A 21,263-nucleotide genomic window follows, 5' to 3' on the forward strand; every position below is an offset into this window, starting at 1 on the left:
TGATCTGGAGTACCATATCTGTAAGTTTCTGTGATAGTGCCAAAAAGGAAAAGACCTTAAGGAATAAAAATATCGTGAGGATGGAACCTGCCTTGGCACTGTGGATCACCGACTGTAGGAAGACAGTAACATCATCCGTGAGAAAGCATGGAAATTGTTCCAGCAGTTCGCTACAGGAGACAATGTAGCAACTTCCTATCACAATGTTCATGAAACCTATAAAGAAAAGCCAGCATGAAACCGCACCAGAAGAAGACCTATACAAAGATACGACTCCTCCTGAAGCGCCCGAAGAAGAGGCGCCACCTGAGGAGTTTTAAATCTACTAAAGTTTTAAAGCTACTTCATCATCATCATCAATGCCATTCATCATTGGTGAGTACCCGTACATTTTACTGTATTTTAATTAAATGAAATTATTATGTATTTACTCTACTTATAATAAAGAAAATGACAGCGCATACCAAAGAAAACGCGCTTGCATGAATTACAGTACGTATAGCGGTAACATTGGTATTTTACATTCTAGCACTGCGGGAGACATACAGTACAGTACTGTACAGTAGACGGGTTTAACTTTACATTCTGTTTTTAGGTAATGTATTAAGGTAAATTTTTAGGTAATGTATTAAGCTGAGTTTGCAACGAAATTAAAGTGCTTTGGGGGCATACTGTATTTAGGCATTTAAAAGGCATTTTTTAACCACATCCAAAAGTCGCAGTTTTTCACAATTCGCGGGTGCTCTAGGAACGTAACCCCCGTGAATTTTGGGGTGTACTGTATCTTCCTTTCAATGGAAGCTTTCTATATATTAACAATTAGACATTTTAAACACGTTTACTGTCATATTAAAACTAAAACTCTTTACCTTTGGTAATGCAAATGTATTCTGATACTAGAAGAGTTTGGCATTTGACAATCGAGTTTAAAACGCTGACCGAAGGTGAGAAACAAATGGTAATTAACAGTTTAGTCCAAGCAATGCAGTAGCCTCCATTACCCCTGAACAAATCCATGAACAGATCTATAAAGTAAAGACAAGTCATCAGAAGAAGGTGTTTTATATCTAAAGACATGAAACCGCAAGCTGCAACCCATTCAGGTAAAACTAAGCATTTGGTGGAATTCATTAAAAAAGGAGATATGTATGTGCACACCTAAAGGCAACTGGACAATGACAGTGGCAGACTCCAAATTTGTTTACTATCTTTAGTAAAAAACACATTTGGACTATTTTCTCAACACTGCTTCTATTATAGTACTACATTTCCAAAATAACCAATTACCAGTTAACTTAACATTCACTTCATGGTTTTGGAATATGGAAGTACTGCTACAAGTAGGTAGGGGTCCACATCAGGGACATGCTGGACAGGTCACATAACACAGAGGAACTAAATAAGAAAGGGCAGAACTGACTCTGTTGTCTAAGGAGACTGTGTTCCTTTAATGTGGGAAGTGACATCCTTCACATTTTCTATGACTCTGTGATAGCCAGTGTGATTTTCTGTGCTGAGGTGTGTTGGTAACATCACTTCAAGAGAGGCCCACCAAATCAACAGGCAAGGGCACCCTCAGTTATAGGATGCACTCTGGACCCCCTGGATGTAGTAGCGAAGGACAGAACTAAAACAAAACTGCCATTATTAACAATGCTGCACATCCTCTCTCTGACACACTAACACTGAGGACTTTCAGACAATGAATTATTCAGTAGTGGTGTGTCAAGAAATGCTACTGGGGCTCCTTTATACCAACAGCAATATGTCTGCATAATAACTCACTGGGACTGGGCCAGCCAAGTCAGAACTTATCTTTCTTTTCAGTCATTCTGGTGTGTGTGTGTGTGTATATATTTATTCATTACATAATGACCTGTAAAAAGTCAAATTACTTTGTTTGATCTATCTACCTATCAAATCGAAGACATTGCAGACTTCACACAATCAACAATTAAGCTATGATTAAAAAATTGGCTCCATAATGCTATTAGGGAAGAGTACCGCAGCACTGGGCTCCCTATTTAAATACATGGTATATATTCATTTAAATAAAATGTGTATATTGGATATAAACATTGATTTTTTTGTGCTACCTGGTGTTAACTGTTGTTAAAAATGTACACCCATATATCCTGTAACAAGTACAGGCAGTTCTTAAATAACAGCAGTCTCAATATATTGCAATTCTGCTCATTTGAACAACCAAATAAAACCACAAAGTTTTTCTTTTTAACTGAATTTCAGTTAACTCTGATCTATTGAATTCCATTTTTTTTTTTACCTAAAGTGAAGCAAGCTGGCTTTGACTTGGATGAATACACAGCAGCCATCACTATAAGATGAAGTATGGTATAGTTGAGCACATACTTTGTTAGCATTTTCAATAAATTTTGTGCTTTCGCTCACAAATCATGGAATATAATTGGCGCTAGTTGTAGCACTTACTGTCACATTGGTTTGAAACAAGTGACTCCTTTCCGATGTAGCAAAAAGTTTGTTATATCCTGTCTAGTACTAAAATTCAAGACTTACTGTATTTGTCAAATTACATAAATACAAAGAAAAGGCAGTTACCTGGGCCACTTAATTCTTCTCCTTTAAGTTTCTGTAAATATGTTTCTCATGGGGCCAAGTCCATGCTTGACATAATATTCCCACACCTTTAATGTGTGTCCTCTTTGCCACCCTCTTGGGATAATCCTACCCTTATACAGAGCACCTATTCATTTCTGCCTCAAAATCTGTTTCATTACACCACATGAATTATCTCTTTAAAGCCAATTTTTCTCTGAACTGTGCACTTTCCTGAGTGAATCACCACACATTGACCTCGACCTTGGCATACTCTCCAAAGTTACTTCTTTTCCACCTTCATGCAGTTGGGTAAAATTTAAGAGTGGCTCCATTACACAGACGCCATTCCTACAATGATCTCTCAGACACATTTATAAAAAGGCCTTGCTTCTTGCCTACAGAATGTTCCTACAGTAACATATTTAATGACTCCATTTCCAACAACCTATTAAATGAAGATAGCTAAAGCCATTACTGCATACACACTACATGGTAACATTTTCATCACTTTTTTTTCCACCACCTGACCTTTTGAATCCTGTCACCATTATGCTTACATCTACAGATCTTTCACTTGTATACACACTTTTCATTTTAGCATTTCCTTTTCAATTGCACTCAGCTTTAATAGCAACATTAATAGTACAAGATCATCTACATTCAAAGTGCCCCAGGAAGATAGCCACTAACATGCCTCCCTGTTCACCACTTCTTTCACCACCATAAATTAATACCTCTTCCTAATCTGAAAATCACTTCAGACTGCCACCATTTTATCTAAGCCAAATGTTTTCAATGAGCCTCCAGAAGAACTGCTTGTGGCATCTCTTTATACAACTTCAGGTCTTTGAACACACAATGCTTCTCATGTATTACTGTTTAAAATTACCTTTGATACAGCAGATTTCCATCTTTCCCCCTGTTTCCTATCAGTGCTTCTGACCAATCACAAACCTCATCTGCTACATTCAATTGCACTTTCTTCACAAACATCAACACTGGCCTTCACTCATATCACCACAAGTACAGCCTGCCCCACCTGAGGTACCATAGGCAGCATCCAAAATAATGTCTCCAAAAATGAATGTTTCTAATTGTCACTTGCGCTCATTTGCTTTGGAAATGTCCAAAATGTCTAGGCTGAAAGTATAATTAATATTATCAATAACTACCACTCAGCAAATTGACCAAAACCACTCTGTCTACCAATTTATCGGCAAGAAGAAAAACTAAACCTGGCAATATCATCACTGTTCCTATTGCAGATTCTATTACGCCTTCTCACATAAGTCTAGGAACGTTTAAAGTCACCTTATTTAATTATTCATTTGCAATTAAATGTTCAGCCTAGCAAGTCTACAAAAGTTTTTGAGGTGCCCTATATTAATCCAACAGAATTTCAATATATAACAGAATAATATGTTTTCAAGTCCTAAACTGAAATTACAATGTCTCATGCTGTTCAATGAAAACAAAAATGTTGCATTTTCATTCTCTGTTATATTTGAAAAAAGTACATAAGTATAATACTCCAAGTTTTGAAGAAATGCGATTCCTGTGGTACTGCACACTTGGCCATAAAAGAAATACTAGTGCCCTTTTCAGTAAAGAACCCAAAAATATACATTTATCTGCTAATGAATTTCTCTCGCCAAGTAGTTTATCAAGTTCAAGTTGGTAACAAATCCCAGAGCTGTACTGGTCCCATCTGTACCATATGGAAAACTCCAGTAAGAGCCAACACCTGACAAAGGGGAAGAAGGAGAAACGCAGCGCAGCAGAAGGAGAGTTTCTGTGATCAGTACGATGCCAGCCATCAAATTGGAATCACCCATAAATTTTACTCTAATTCTCCAATTCTTCCTCAATGTTTCTATTTAATCACATTGCTGAAAACAAATTTGCCAAGCATATAAAAAGTGTGCTCGGGAGCTTCCAACTTACCCTTGAGAAACATGAAGGAAATTGAGATATAAAAGAATAGTAATCATTTCTGACAGGAAAAACCACTAAGTATATTATGCTGACTTATTTATCTACACAGCTCTACATTGTACAATTAACTAGATTGCAGGCTTTATTTCTGTAGCTTGTATTAGTGCTTCAAGTGAGTCACAGTGTCTTTATTTATTTATTGTGCAATATGGTAAATACTCATGTGGGTCAATCAGATTACACTCCACTACCACTACATGCACAAATTCCCATCTCCAGTTTCCAGTCTTACAAAATAATGCAAGACAATGTAAAAGCCATGATGAAAAGAAAAGAAAATAGGCTATAAGATAATCTGTAATTAACATGAGAGGATGTAACTGAATGTAAGGAGAAATTAAATATTCAATACCATCCACCACAAATTTATTAGAAATTAAATATAAGCAAAGCAAGATACATGCAAAAGCCTCTTGAATTAAATGGAAATTGTAATGCTACTATCAGTCTACAACTCTCAACTTTGACATAAATAATGCAAAGAAAAAAAACTGTACAATTTGCCAGAACACATGAGAAATCATTTTTCATAAGACAACTGCCTTGTGCAAATGCACTATAAAGAAGACATCCTGCAGTGGCAACATACTAATTATGTTCTTTCATAAGAGAGCTACAGAATACATTTTTCTATTCTTTACTTTGAATATTTAAACAATATACTGAATACAGATGAGGCAATGTACAATATGTGTGCATTCTGATTATTAAATACTTCTCTCTTACTATTATTACAGCTTAGTTCATGTCAGGTTACATTTTAAGGGCCATTCAAGAAGGATTTCACAAAATGTAAAAAAGGCTTTTGAGATGCTAAACTTTGTTTTGTACTAAAATACTTTTTCCCTGCTGCATTTCAAAAACTAGATCCTAGTGTCATTTTGGAGCTCTGGCTCATACTTGGTAAATATGTCCACTGCTAATTCTGTATCACTGCATACACCAAGCTAGATAGTAAAACCTGATTTGAAGTAGTGCTACACGTCATCTGTCCATCCACTTCCTAACTTATTTACCCAGTTCAGAGGTATAGGGAGCTAGAGTTTATCCTAAGGCATTATTCCACAATTGCAGTCCAGGGGTATCGTTCATAAAGCTTTGCATTAATTCGAGAATTCAATTCAACAGTTACAAAAAAGGAACATATGCCATAAATAGGAAGATGCATATTTAAAAGAAAATCTGACTTATAAAACCTGGCATACACACATTTTATGCAATTTACCCTTAAACAACAATCATCTTGTAATGTGTATACGTGAACAGGCCTCATACCTCGCCCTGTTGCCACCCTGAAATAAACATACATGGACAAACCTAATCAACCTCATACAAGTATAACAAAAAGATTTACCTGTAATGTGAGACAATGGCAACAAGAGAATAAAGGCAAAAAGCAAAAACTTGGAAGTGTGCAAGAGAAGTACTTATCTCTAAAGCAGAGGCAGGCAAAGAACCTTTACAGTATTTGGTGAGCTGAGCACAGGTGTCACCAACAAGTGAAAACATACTGAAGGGCAAAATGTTACCACTCCCGTACACACATTGAGCTCTACCAGCTGCACCATGGCTGAAATCAGGGATGTCACAATACCAGACTTTGTATTCAATACCAATAACAGTGAAATCTTATGATACTCGATACCTACAGCATTCAGTACCACCATAAAACAGAAATCACATCCAATGGCTTTTTTTTATTAAAGTAGCAGTTATTCATGTGAATGATATGGTGCCTTTTTCTATAGTACAATATAAAATATATAAATAGTAACGGTAACAACAACTTTAAAATAGTTGCAGATTCATCAACTGTCATTTAAGTATTAGCATTCATAAATACCAAATACAATGCAGGCCTTGAAATTTAATGTGTGGCAGAGATGGAGATCACCACAGTTTAACATCAACAAGGTTTATAAAGAATGATACTTCATGAACTACTGTACTTGATTTATCTTAGCATGTGCACATTTTAAAATTATTCTCTGACATTTTCTTTCCAGTAAATAGAAATACTGATTATCATATCTCTACTGTCAAATTTGTTAATTCTAAGATGATTCAGGATATTTCCATTTAAACAAACTCTTTAAAGCTGTTTTTGTAGCAACATGCTTTTACAATCTGGTCTTTCAGAGAATAACTCTGTTAAGTTTGTGACATTTGCTATTGCAGGATTTCCATCATTAGCTGGTAAAAAAAAATTACTAAAGAGTAATATTTAACAGATGAGTAGAATTAATGAATGAATTCAGATTTTAAATGTCAAAGACTCCTGGGGCTTTTTTTTTTTTTTTTTTTTTTTTTTTTACATTTGACCCAACTTTAAAGCTTTCTGTGTTAAATTAAGCTTGTCAGTTTTTCACAACTTCTTTATATCACAACTCCTGTTAAACAGCCTTTGTTTTGCAGTTTTCAAAGTTTCTTGCGTGAGTAATCAAACTTTGTTATACCTTAGGCCTGTGTACAAATTCAGAAATGGACAATGAACTTAGCTGTCGTCGCCTGTACTGAAAAAAATTATAACTATGAGATAGCATTAACATTCTTCAATGTACTCTTCAAATATATGAACAAAAAACAGTTGGGTGACACAAATTCACTGCTTGCTGATCTGTATTTACCAATGAAGTATGCTATTTTGCTTGTCCTGCTAACTGAATGTTTTGGCGATTTAGTACACTTTGTATTAATAGGGAGATGTGCCTTGTCCTTTGAAACACTGAAATAATAAAAAATTAAAACATTATATTTTGGTATTAAAAAATTATAATGAAATGTAACTGCTAATAGTAGTTAAAAAAGCAGCTTCATTCTCACTAGCAGCCCTTAGTACAATATGAGTGTAGTCAAATGTGCTGATTATGTCAGGAAAATGAGACACTGCTGCAAATTGCAATTTATGTTGAGCTGTACACCCACACCATACAGAAACTGAATATGATACCTCGTCAGTCGGCTGAATACTTCGACAACAGCAGGCATAATAGAGCTGAAGCTTGGCTGAGATGTTCCTGATCTGTCAGCCAGCCCTGTGGTAAGTGCCTGTTGCCAGGAAGTCAGCCATTGTTAAAACATGAATATGAACAAGGGCAGCCTGTCTTTCTAATGCTGAGACTGGCACTTGGAAGCCTAAATCGGCTCATAAGCCATTTACCATCATGGGTAAAAATAAATACTGCCAGTCCTTAAAATCTCATTCCTTTCATACAGCATATGACTATTTGTGTAATCTTCCAGTGGCACCAAACAAGCCATGTTGTGTCAAACCATTAGGCTATGAATAGGCTATAAGGCATGATATTTATAGCTTACTGTACACAGCAAGTGAACCAGCCCTGTGATTTTAATTGATGCAAGTAATTTAAAGAAAGGGATTACAGTACATTGGTTTCTAATCTTGAGAAGTTACTACAGGAAGCCCATATACTATAAACTGATGAAAAACAACGACAGTCTTCACTGTAAACATGCAGCACTGACCCATTTAAAAAGGAACTACAACAGAGTGTATATGTCATTATGAGGTTTAATATGTTTGTTGCTTCAATGCATGTTATAATTAGGGCTCGGTGATATGAATTATTATATGCATAAGTCGCCATTTAGTTGGTTTTGCTGCGTTTCCCTACTTTATCAAGGGTGCTGTCATTTCCCAATTTCTCCAATATATTGGATATGCATGAGTCATATTTGCCGTAAATATACGCAAGTTCTCTCATCAAGAAATCCCGACTTCTGCATGGAAACTTGTGTATGCACAGGCAATTTTTTGCGTGTACACAAGTTTTATAGATCTGACCCCTGGACTGTCACAGTGATTATATCAGCCATAACCTTGCATTGCAACCATTACCATGCGTTTTACTACACCTTCCATGTGTAGTATGGTAACTGAATTATAAGGCAATAATGTGATACGGGACGATGAGTATTCAAAGACTGGTCTTTTCCCTCTGACATTTAAGTTCAGAATTTAAGTTTTTTTTTTTTTTTTGGCTTCGCTGATTTTTTATTTATTTTTTTTGCTTTATTCTTTGTGTTATTTTCATCCTAACATTTTTTTTGGTTTTGATTCCATATCTGCTTTATATTAGCTCTTAACCATTTTTGGGGATAGTAACTGCCTCATTTTATAGTCTCTGCTCCTCCGTATTTTGGATCTTGAAGTTCTATTTTATGATAGCAACTTCTTTATAGGTATGATTTTTAAAATTGTAAACTAAAAAGCATTTCTCACCATGTTGTTGTAGTAAGACCTATAAAATTAAGCGTTTTGGGATTTTTAAAACCTGCCACTCTAGCCCTCTAAATTTGGGTAAATATTGGCCCACTCAAAAATGAGATGATAAATATGGCAGTTAGAGGTTGCTAAAGAAAGTGTTCTTCCCTCTTGAAATACTGTATAAACATATTTTAGTACTTAACCCCAAATCATTTTTACATCTGTGGATTACATATTTTAATTAAATTTTATTACTTCTTCAAACATAACCATTTCTGAAGTGAATTAAAGAGCACTAAAATTCTAATTTGATTTATAGGTGGCTGCTAAAAGGCTGAATCAGTGTGTATCAGCAAAATGAAAAAAACCAAGGGTTGTTGAAAAAAGTAAAGAAGGTTAGAGACCCAGTGTATCAGCTGTGTAGCCTGACAGGCCTAAATGTTACAATCTGTACCTCTAAACATACTTCTTTTATTTGACATGGGAATAACCCTTTAACTGCTTCATTTTCAATGCTTTACTGTCCTATTAAAAGCAATCAGCATGCAGAAATTATATTTTTCCAAAATGTCCTTAAAATGAAAACTGATACTGTACAAAGAAAGATACACTTCAGACAGCAGAAGAACACATTTTCAATTACTGAAATAATTTATGAGATATACACAACGTTCAATGTAGAGGTACCATAGTTGATATTGAAAAGATTGGAGTCTGTTCATAACGTATGTATGATTGGGTTTTTCCATGCAGCAGGAAATAGCTTATCCTCAAGAAATGCCTTTCTGTTCAAGAGAAGCTAAAATACAGATTAGGTTATTAGCAGAAGAACTTGCATAATAAATATTATAATAAACTTAAATGTTAAAAATGTGAACTTCCACTTTAGGAGCTCTTCTTAATTTTAAATGCTTTAACGAAAAGCTATACAAACGTGAGGGTAGTGCTCATAATACTAATGTTCATAATACTGCAGACTGCCTGATTTTAAGTTCCTTTAAAAATACAAAGATGGAGTCAGAAAGAAATTTGTGCTGTTACATTCTTTGTATGAAAGTGTGCTATACAAAAATAAATAAATGCTGTTGTTGTACTATGACATTGGATCTGACAGCCAAAAGCATCAGGGTAATTAGGCGCTATTGATAAATGAAGTTGTGTGTCATCTGCGTAGCTGTGGTAACTCACCTTGTGCTTTGAGATAATCTGACCTAATGGAGGCATGGAGATAAAAAAGAACAGCAGACCCAGAATAGATCCTTGTGGTACACCATATAAAAATATCATGGGTCTCTGAGGTATAATCACCACAACTAACAAAGAATTGCCTACCTGTTAAGTAAGACTGAAACCAACTTAAGATGCTGCCAGAGAGGCCTGCCCACTGTCTAAAGCGATTTATAAGAACGCTGTGATCTATGGTGTCACATGTATTACTCAAGTCTAAGGGAACAAGAACAGTTATACAGGCTCTGTCCACATTAACCCGCAAAGTATTTACTACTTTAAGCGGTGTAATTTTTGTACTGTGATTTGTTCTAACACCTGACTGAATCTTGTCCAGAATAGAATGTTGAATCAAGTAATCATTTAGCTGCTTTGCTTAATGACTGCCTTTTCTAGAATATTACTTAAGAAAAAATTGATCTAAAAAAGGAGTCAACATTGCTTTTCTTGAGCAGTGGTTTAACAACTGCATTCTTAAGACAGTCAGGGAAGACCCCCAAATCCAAAGATGAATTCACAATGTCAAGTAAACCATCAATTATCACATCGGAGACTTCTTTGAATAAAAACTGTTGGTACTGGTTAAGGACACAGTTGGAGGGATTCAGTTCAGAAATTATTTGATGTAGTTCTGGTAGATCTAGTCCAGTGAAAGAATTTAACTCACTTAAAATGGAATGCTAGTATTCAATCAGATTAACATTGGGGGGGATGTACTATATTATTCCTAATATCATTTATTTTGTGTTTAAAAAATATAGCAAAAGTCTCACGAGTTTCAGTAGCATTTTTTACAAGCCATTCCATTAAGTGAGCTGGGTTTAGAAGACGATCAATTGTTGAGAATAAAACTCTTCAATTACCAGCATTATCATTTATAATGTTAGAGAAATAGGACTGCTTCCCCAGGTGGACTACATTGTTATGTTCAGTTATTTTAGCTTTCAATATTTCACAGACCAAACAGTTGTCATATGCCTGTTTAATTTGGTTGCATGAAGCTTCAGTGTGGTGCGACAGTAGCTGCTTGACAAAAAGGCAAAATAATTGGGATCGAGTTCAATGACATCAAGGACAAGCAAGACATTAGCCCCAAAGCACTATTCATAATGCGGCAACTAGCATTGTTCGTGTCGGGGAAATGTGGAGGTCAGTAAGCCTTGCACTGTGGTAGGTTACAATAACACAAGTGGCATGTCGATTGTGTAGGTCAGGTATTGACATTCTACCCTATCATGTGTGAGCAATAGAAAAAAAATAGGAAAAGTGCACAAAGAAACACACTTCTACTGTCATGATTGCAACATCGGGGTGTATGTTGGGGACTGTCTTTAAACATATCACACAAAGGATGTGTACTAATTCTGCATCAGTACAGCAGTGGACACTACACACACCTTTTCTACTGTATTTACATGTTTATATTACACATAATAACATTTTTCTTATATAAAAAATTATACATTTTTGGTTTGTTTTTCCAGAGGAAAACTTTGCAAAGGAGGTTAAAAAAGAAACATAGATATGCTGAAGACAGGCATTATTTCTGTTACATGTGCTAAAATGCCATGTGTTCTGGGCAATTTTTAGGTTCACATTTTCAATTAGAATTACTATGCCAAGCAAGTTATAAATTAAAAGATGTCAGGGTAATTTTATTTAAGAATTTGTGACCAAACATACCATATATTGTGCATAGAGACAGAAAAAAATAATCTTCTCCAGATCATTAAACCTCTAGGCCATTAAAGCAATGTGCATGGTGACTCAACAAATGGCATCAGGGTTATTACATCAAAATGATTATTCTCATACATTTATCATTGAATAGGCAATGTGACTTTTTTATAGATTTCTTTCATGGAAGAAACGGGACAGATTAGTGTAAAGCCTGACCTTCTTTTATGAATACTGTGCTCTACTATATACAGTTACAAAATTAAGGCAATCTTTAAAAACAACCTATGTTTACTCATACATGTAATCACATCTACAGCAGGGTAGCAGTGACAATTTGTGGGTTACTAGCTTGAGTACTAAGCATTACACGAGGTGAAGTTGTCACTTTTAAGGATGCAGAATCACAAATTACATGAAGCTTTGGGCAATTATTTTTTCAGATGCCTGAAGTCATTGATGTGTCCATTCAGAAATTTCTTTGTTGGCCATCTTCACTGTGCATTTATAAAGAATTCATATCCTAACGCCTAGATTTTATCTAGTCTTATGGGTTTTTGACTTTACTGTCACCTTTTTTGGATTTGTCCTGTATTTCTAAATTTGTAGGCAAAACTGTGCTGTAAAACGTTTAACTACACTGTGTCTTTTTTGTTTCAGTTGACTGAACTGCTTACTATTCTTAAATTGTACAACTGTGTCTCTATAGTCACCTATTGTCATGTCTAAGAATACTGCTTCTGGAAAATGTCCACCATTCTTATTAACCTCCAAAGTGAGGGTACAGGTTCTTTGACGTCAGAGGAGAGATCTGGTAACAAGAGAGGGCTGCAGTAACACAGGAGTAGGAGGAAGAAAAAGGTGAGGCTTATCAGCTTCAGCTAATCTACATGAATTTTAAAAGGATGGAACAAAAGTATGTGACACTTGAAACCAGATATTACATTAATTTCCAATGGGTTTTTCAATAACTAATCAGCAAACTGTTATTAAAGTGGGTATAGCAGTATTTAGAGCGCATTCTAGAAATGGGTAGAGATAGAGAGAGGTAGGTTGGGAGTATGCACTGATCACATGTTGCTGCACCCACCCCACGTCTAACCACCTGGATTGGGACCCAAGTGCACTGGGTGACACCTCAGCACCACACTGGAACAGTGTGAGGTTCTTTCCAGTCGCTGGAGTGCCAATCCTGCCACCAGTTTTTCCTGTAAGTTGGAGGACCTGCAGGTTAATGTCATACCCAGTACGAAGGTTAAGGGCCTTGCTGAAGGGCACAACGGAGTAGTGTCACTTTTGCCATTTATGGGATTCGAACCGGCAACCTTACAGCTGCCAGCGCTGATCCCTAGCCTCACAGCTATGGGTAGGATATTTAATTAAACATAAAATTTAGTAGAATTCACTAATTACCTTTATAATTCATACAAATAATTTAGAATACAATACTGTACAGTATATGCAACCAAAAAAATATATATTTGGAAAATTATACAAAATTAGCAAAATTAGGATAACCCAGAGGCATTTCAAAAGATCTCTGTAAAGATCTATGTGGTGAAAAATAATTATGTTATGTAGAAGAAGAATGTTCTCCTCAGCACCATGTATTTTGTGTGTTTAGTAAATTAGAATCTTTATAATAACTATTTTGTAACTTGCCAGTGAGAGACGCTTTGGCTTATGAACTAACAAAAATATGTTATTCCAGGGTTCAGGAGAAATAGTGTCCAGATGAATAAAATGTAAGCTGTTTCTTGTTTTCCCTTTCTCAGAGTGAATGTTTCAGGGACACGGTCACAAGGCTGCAGAAAGTACATGTAGTTATGCAAAGGCGTCTCTCCTGTGCTTAGCTTCCAAAACACAGATAATGCTTAGCTCAACAGACATATTGTTTAACTTTACTGTTTTGATAAGGATGTTCTTTCTGTCTTATTAATCATGAGATGCTGAAGTATAAAAAAACCCCTCCTGGCTTTTGATCAGGGTTCAATTGAGCTTTGCGGCAATAAGTTATACTCTTTTGAATCTCTACTTACTGCGACTCCGAATGAATAAATAAAGTGAATTGAGAAAATATTATCTGTCTGCTTTCCAGTGTGCCTTTTTCGTCCACAGTTAAAAAAGCGCAGAACTACACATAAACATAAATAATTACACAAATATGGTATAGAAAGAGAAAGAACATTATATGAAAAAAACCTTGCAGTATTACTGGACAGTGACAACATTCATCTAGCCACATCTAGCTCACAAGAGTATAGAACTGGTCTCCATATTATATAAAAGACATAAAAGCATTGCACAATGCCCAGTGAAGACCTGGTAGACTTACTTAAGAACTAAAGATTATGAAATAATACTGAACCTCTGAAGCAAATGTAGGCACATTTTTCACATCATTTTTAGATGACTCTCTCAAAAATTAATCAGCATTAAAAATACTAAACCCTGGTGCCAAATAATGTACTTAAAAATAGTACCTCAAATCAAATGTCGCAACTGTTTTGAAAGTAAAATTAAAATTATTCAGTTTTGTCAGAGTCAGTTGTCTATGCTAGGCGTCCTTAAACAAAACCATACACTTACATATTACATTTTTCACTCTTTAGTTAATATACTACTTCATATGAATGGTGGGTTTTTAATTGTTTGAAATTGATTTAGGTGTTAGTGCATATTTATAACTATGCTTTTGACTTTCGCACACGTCTCTTTATAATAAATGTTAAATGGATATTTATTGCTCCACACCTATCAGCCTTGTCTGGGTCACTTAACTTGCGTGTGCTCTAGTTGTCCAGAAATAGGGAAACAATTGTGTTGTAGCCCTGCACTTGGATGTTCACAATCAAGACTGTATATAAAACATAGGGATGTGGTTGGATAGAAAACTATTAATTTGTGAAGGTTTGTAAGAGTGATTAGTACATTTGCTGGAAAACATTTCTAGGGACATTCATTTTTGTTACAAAAATCTGCACCTTTGGGGCAAACCTCTTCTTCATATGTCATTCACATAAAAACCAATGGCTGTCGTTCAAAATCCTTTAAATAATGTGATTAAAAACCCAGAACAAATGATAACGTTCATCTGTCACAAAAAAAAGACTATAATGCTTGAGGCACTGATATAGCACGTTGCTGCACCCACCACACAACGAACCACCTCAGGATCCCAAATTAGGACCCAAGTGAAGTCATGCAACAGGTGACACCTCAGCACCACAACAGTTCAAACGGAATAGTGTGATATTTTTTACAGTGGCTGGAGCGATGCTTGAGGCATTTATTATTATATGCTTTCAGGAGAACATTCAAAAAAAAATAACATAAGAAAATGAAGAGTGCCATTGCTGTGATAATGCAGATGTACAGTATGTGAGTTTTTGAAAGACTACTTAAACATTTCTTTAAATAATTACAGTGCCTTAGAAAGTACTCAGACCCCCTTCATTTTTTACACATTTTGCTATGTTGCAGCCTTCTGCTCAGATCATTTAAAGTCATATTTTCAATACCACAGAATGACAATCAGAAAAGGAGATTTTACTCGTTTTTGCAAACGAATTACAAACAAAAAAACTGAAATATCACTTTAAAACACGTATTCAGACCCTTTGCTCAGTACTTCACTGAAGCACCCATGGCAGCGATTCCAGCATTGGCTCTGACATGACATGCATCACACACATGGATTTGGTGATTTTTCTAATCCAGGTTCTGGTTGGACCACTCGAAGGACATTTCCAGAGTTGTCCTTCAGTCCCTCCAGTGTTGTCCTTGCTTGGTGCTTAGGGTCATTGTCCCAGTCTGAGGTCCATAAACGCAGGTTTTCATTAAGGATATCGCTGTACTTTGCTCCGTTTAGATTTCCCTCAACCTTGTCTAGTCTCCACTGCTGAAAACAACACAGAATGATCCTGTCTCCACCATGCTTCACTTTTGGAATGATATTATACAGGTAATGAGCGATGGCATGAGTGACACCTAAGTAAAATTTGTCGTGAGTGATGTTTCAACAAAGCAATTACTTACATGTGATAATTTTGTACCATCTTGTACCAAGGCACCACAAAATCTCATGATAGTTATATTAGGTTGCAAATTTTACAAACTACTGTTTGGCCTGGTTCCTGGAAAGTGCAGAGACATACAGAAACTACTTTTGGAACTCAGAACATCAGATGTTTCATATTTTCTAAGAACTTACATTTCTAAATCATGAGAAGTGCAGTAATAACTTACGTATTTATTGAATGTTTAATTTTATTAAATTGATTCAAAAGGTGAAAAGTTACATTTTATTATAGAAAAGTTTAAACCATGCTGTTTCATAAAAAACAAGTTTTTTTTCTAAGGATTAAGTTTAAAAAAAGAACATGGGGCATAACATCTCTAGGAAAAAGCAGCATTTCTCCAGAGAGAACTCTGCTTTGATTAATGTGCAATGAAAAATGACAAAAGGTCACCCTTCATTTAAATTCAGCACTGAAACTAAAGCAGCATTTGAAATTCTGGAAAAAATCAGGTAAGGCCCACTCAGGCATCTGCATTAGGCTGTAGCAGCTCTCATGAACATGGTGCTCACTGTCAAAACATTGATTTAACGCCACTCATAGACGACGGGGTGATTTATGTCTGCTTACGTCTACTATGTCATATAGATATTAACGCTGACAATTTCCTCTACTGCTGCATATTACTAAATTGTCATTTTATGTTTTTTTTAAGGATTAAAAGGTCAACTGAGTCCTACCATCAGCCAAAAAGAAAGTATATACATAGCTTCAATAAGTCCAGACTCAGCAGGGAGACCATAGTCTCATAAGGCTCTCATAATATTATTATTTCTTTCTTTATCTATTACATATTCAGTCTATATTGAAAATCACCTGCAGAAAACAAACTCATTTCTACATGTTCAGATTTCTATAAGACAGTAATTTGTGATAAAATTTTGAGGTTGCAGAGGTCACAAGTTTTACACCTCTGTTTGGCTTGGTAGAATCACAAATGTCTTAGAGGTGTAGTGAGCAGCAGTAACTACTGTAGTGACTAACCTGAAGAGGAATCTAGGAATAATACTTACACCACCTGCAAACTTAGTCATTCATGTATTAAAAGGTGACTATGGTGTTCAGCTTTTATACTATAACAGAGTCAAATGATAAAGTACAATGCAAAGTTGAATGGCTGACTAACTCACTCACCCATCGATAAAAACTTTTATTTCCCATTTAGTTAAAAAGCTGAAATTTGTCAGGATGATACATCTAGGCAGTGGGTATCTGCTAGGAAAGGGCATTTTGACATATCAGTATTTAGGTGTAAAACCCTCCTCCTACAATAGAAAAACAAAATATCCCAAATTTTGAAATAATGTAATGATTCAAAGAAATGAGGATAGTGGCGAATGAGGAGAGGCAGCTGCCCTGTAAAGTTAGGTGGTGAATTTCAAGGAAAATAAGATATAAAGTGGACAAAGCCACCTTGGGTACACAAGGAACTCGCTGTTCTGTCAGTTTCTTCTTATTCCTCATGATTCAGTACAAAATACCTCATACATACAAACTCAAGTCAAACTGGACTGTCGAGCACTTTTAAACATAAGTAAACCTCAAAGAACAGGGTTTAGGTGGGTGGCTTGGTGGTAAAATGCATGCAATACTGCAGAGAACTAAGGTATCCTCTAGCAGGTCGGACCACAATGCAAAGCAAAAATAGTGAACTGCCACTACGGTATACCATCCCACTTCAACTTAAAGGAAACCATGATTTGGTGTATACTGCTTTTGATCTAAACCAACCAAAAAGAATGCAAGATTACAAACAGACCATTTTTACAGGATCTACTATAGGGTAAAACAATATTTACAACTAAAATGCCTATTATCTATAATAATAAAAGGCAAAGTCCTCACTGACTGACTGACTGACTCACTGACTCACTCATCACTAATTCTCCAACTTCCCGTGTAGGTGGAAGGCTGAAATTTGGCAGGCTCATTCCTTACAGCTTACTTACAAAAGTTAGGCAGGTTTCATTTCGAAATTCAAAGCGTAATGGTCATAACTGGAACATATTTTTTGTCCATACACTGTAATGGAGGAGGCGGAGTCACGTATCGCGTCATCACGCCTCCTACGTAATCACGTGAACTAAAAACAAGGAAGAGATTTACAGCACGAGTCACACGCGGGAACGAAGGTAAATGATGTTAATTTTTGACTGTCTTTTAATACTGTGTAAGCATACATATTAACACGTGTGCAATTACACGTGTGCATTTACGGGGTGATTTCTCAGGCTTAAAAGCTCACCTTTTATCAAACGCGGGAACAAAGGTAACTGACGTTGTTCACTGTCTTTTAATACTGTGTAACCATACATATTAACACATGTGCAATTAAACGTGTGCATTTACGGGCTGATTTCTCAGGCTTAAAAGCTCGCCTTTTACTAAAAAGGTAAATGCAAAACTATTTTCAATCAGTTTATTGAAACGCTCCCGTTAAGGATTGCAGTAACATATTCGCGAGATAAAAGAACGAAGTAGGGGGAAATGGAGGAAGAGCCGTGAACAGCTAAGAGCAAAAAATTAATTAAACAATTGAGAACGGAGCGAGTTAAGCATACAAGCATGTTCATAAGGGAAAGAAAGCACGGTGTAAAACGTAAGTTTAAATTAAGTTTATAGAAACGCTCCCGCTGCGGATTGCAATAACATATTCGCGAGATAAAAGTTTAATGAGAACACACGAGGTATAAACGAACCACACGCCGTGGCGCAACGTTAGGGGCAACAGTTTCAACCATTCTATGATCTGCTTCTCGCAACTGAAAGACGGCACATGGCGGATGTTAGCCGACTTGCTGACCGCAACGTTAGGGGCTTCAAGTATGGCGCTGACGCCACATCTCAGTGCCAACACTTTGCAGACTGTACTTAAAAGACATGCCCTCCTCACTGGACAGTTAAAAACACCAATCAAACTAACGATGACATCAAGTATTACCCAATCAAAAGTAGGAAAGGAGGCATCTTCATAAAATGCGTGTGGGATGATTTGCATGACACGCTGCTTTAAAAAAAAAATGATAAAAAAAATACGGGATAAATCCCGTCCAGTATTGATTCAAAACGGGACGCGCAATTTCATTCTGAAACGCGGCACGATTCCGTATTTTAAAGGACGGGTGGCAACCCTACAGTGCCAGGTAACCACCCATACAATCACATTGTGATTCAGACTAGGAATGCAATGAATGTAATTACCCCGATCTACATACAAGGCGAAAGTCTTGCAACATTCAAAGATGATGGTTTGGGATAAGTACACCATACAACATAAAAGAGCTTATGAAGCCTTGAACCGAAAAAAGCAAGATCTCAGAGATCGTAAAAAAAAAAATAGGAGGTAATGTCGTTTTACTCGCTGTAGATTTTAGTCAAACATTACCAGTTATTCCACGAGGGAGACCAGCAGATCAACTCAACGCGTGTTTAAAATCCATGCTTCTCCCACGCTCGGTTATATGTCGCGTGTTCTCGGGTAGGTACACCAAAAAATGTATACATTTAAGCATGTAATGGGCAAACAAAAAATGAGGTATACCCGAAGGCACTGCAGTAGTACTTAATGTAACTTTACTTCTTAAATGTTAATGTTTTACTGTTTAATAATTTATACGCTTCTTATATGTTGTTCAAATTCTTTTATCAAAATACCACTGACAGCGCAATGCACGATAACATGGAGTGAATACACCATACGCATCCGCCCACGGCTGCCCTGCTGTGCGCAGATAGGAGTTGATTCTACAATAAAATAAAATAAAGATAAAAAGACTAAAACAATCATCACCCATAAAGCGGATAGTAGACGTGACGTACTATATGTGTACCACATTTCAAGTGTATAGGTGAAACGGTTTGCGAGCTACAGGTCATTTAAAATCCTGGACAGACACACAAATTGCCACGGTAGCAAATTACAGAAGAAGATTTTACTGTTTAATAATTTATATTTATATGAAATGTGCTTCTTATATATTACTTCATATTCTCATATGATAATGATGTTAATGTTTATATTGATTTCTGTGTTATTAAAACTGCATGTATGTGTGTATATGTATATATATATATATATATATATATATATATATATATATATATATATATATATATATATATATATATATACTAGCAAAATACCCGCGCTTCGCAGCGGAGAAGTAGTGTGTTAAAGAGGTTATGAAAAAAAAAGGAAACATTTTAAAAATAACGTAACATGATTGTCAATGAAAGCCCGTTTCACTCAGTAAGTCTTATGTGTGTGTTTATGTATGTGTGTATATATATGTAGATGTGTATATGTAGATATGTATATATATGTATACAGTGATCCCTCGCTATATCGCGCTTCGCCTTTCGCGGCTTCACTCCATCGCGGATTTTATATGTAAGCATATTTAAATATATATCGCGGATTTTTCGCTGCTTCGCGGGTTTCTGCGGACAATAGGTCTTTTAATTTCTGGTACATGCTTCCTCAGTTGGTTTGCCCAGTTGATTTCATACAAGGGACGCTATTGGCAGATGGCTGAGAAGCTACCCAACTTACTTTCTCTCTCCCTCTCTCTCTCTCTCTCTCTCTCTCTCTCTCTTGCGCTGACGTAGGGGGGTGTGAGCAGGGGGGCTGTGTGCAGCTGCTTCCTGAAACGACAAGCTGCACGGAGCTTCGCATACTTAAAAGCTCAAAGGGCACGTATTGATTTTTTTTATCTGTCTCTCTCTCTCTATCTCTCTCTCTCTCTCTCTTCCTGCTCCTGACAGAGGGGGTGTGAGCTGCCGCCTTCAACAGCTTTGTACCGGCGGTGCTTCGCATACTTAAAAGCCAAAAAGCCCTATTGATTTTTTTTTTGACTGCTTGCTTTGCACTCCTTTGAAAAGGAAGATATGTTTGCATTCTTTTAATTGTGAGACAGAACTGTCATCTCTGTCTTGTCATGGAGCACAGTTTAAACTTTTGAAAAAGAGACAAATGTTTGTTTGCAGTGTTTGAATAACGTTCCTGTCTCTCTACAACCTCCTGTGTTTCTGCGCAAATCTGTGACCCAAGCATGACATTCTAAAAATAACCATATAAACATATGGTTTCTACTTCGCGGATTTTCCTATTTCGCGGGTGGCTCTGGAACGCAACCCCCGCGATGGAGGAGGGATTACTGTATGTATATAAATGTTTATGTGTGTGTGTATATTATATATATAATATATATATATATATATATATATATATATATATATATATAAAAGACAGCAACAGTTATAACAATGACAACACAATTACATTGACAATCATGTTACGTTATTTTTAAAATGTTTCCTTTTTTTTTCATAACCTCTTTAACACACTACTTCTCCGCTGCGAAGCGCGGGTATTTTGCTAGTTCTTACTAATTACCTGTTTGAATTCAAAACAATACAGTTTCCTCTAAAATTGTGGTTTGCAATGATCATCACCAAAGGACAAGTCACAAGGAAAAGTA

At 36.1% G+C, this 21,263-nt stretch overlaps 2 protein-coding genes across 3 annotated transcripts in view; both read right to left on the reverse strand.

Moving 5' to 3' along the window:
- The window catches only part of ypel1 (yippee-like 1), a 1,016,165-nt gene that overhangs the window by 495,985 nt on the left and 498,917 nt on the right, over positions 1-21,263 (reverse strand). The gene's annotated exons all lie outside the window — the stretch shown is intronic.
- Positions 1-21,263, reverse strand: part of si:dkey-215k6.1 (transmembrane protein 132C) — a 410,128-nt gene that overhangs the window by 307,914 nt on the left and 80,951 nt on the right. The window contains exon 1 of one of the 2 annotated variants that reach the window (XM_028823994.2): positions 4,522-4,549. The exons of the other annotated variant lie outside the window; for it this stretch is intronic. Coding sequence (XP_028679827.1) covers positions 4,522-4,534 — 13 coding nt within the window. The 5' untranslated portion in view covers positions 4,535-4,549. Of the gene's footprint in view, positions 1-4,521; positions 4,550-21,263 lie in introns of those variants that run through there. 2 annotated transcript variants of the gene reach the window in all.

Source organism: Erpetoichthys calabaricus, chromosome 18 (genome assembly GCF_900747795.2).
Source record: "Erpetoichthys calabaricus chromosome 18, fErpCal1.3, whole genome shotgun sequence".
NCBI classification, from domain to species: Eukaryota; Metazoa; Chordata; class Cladistia; order Polypteriformes; family Polypteridae; genus Erpetoichthys; species Erpetoichthys calabaricus.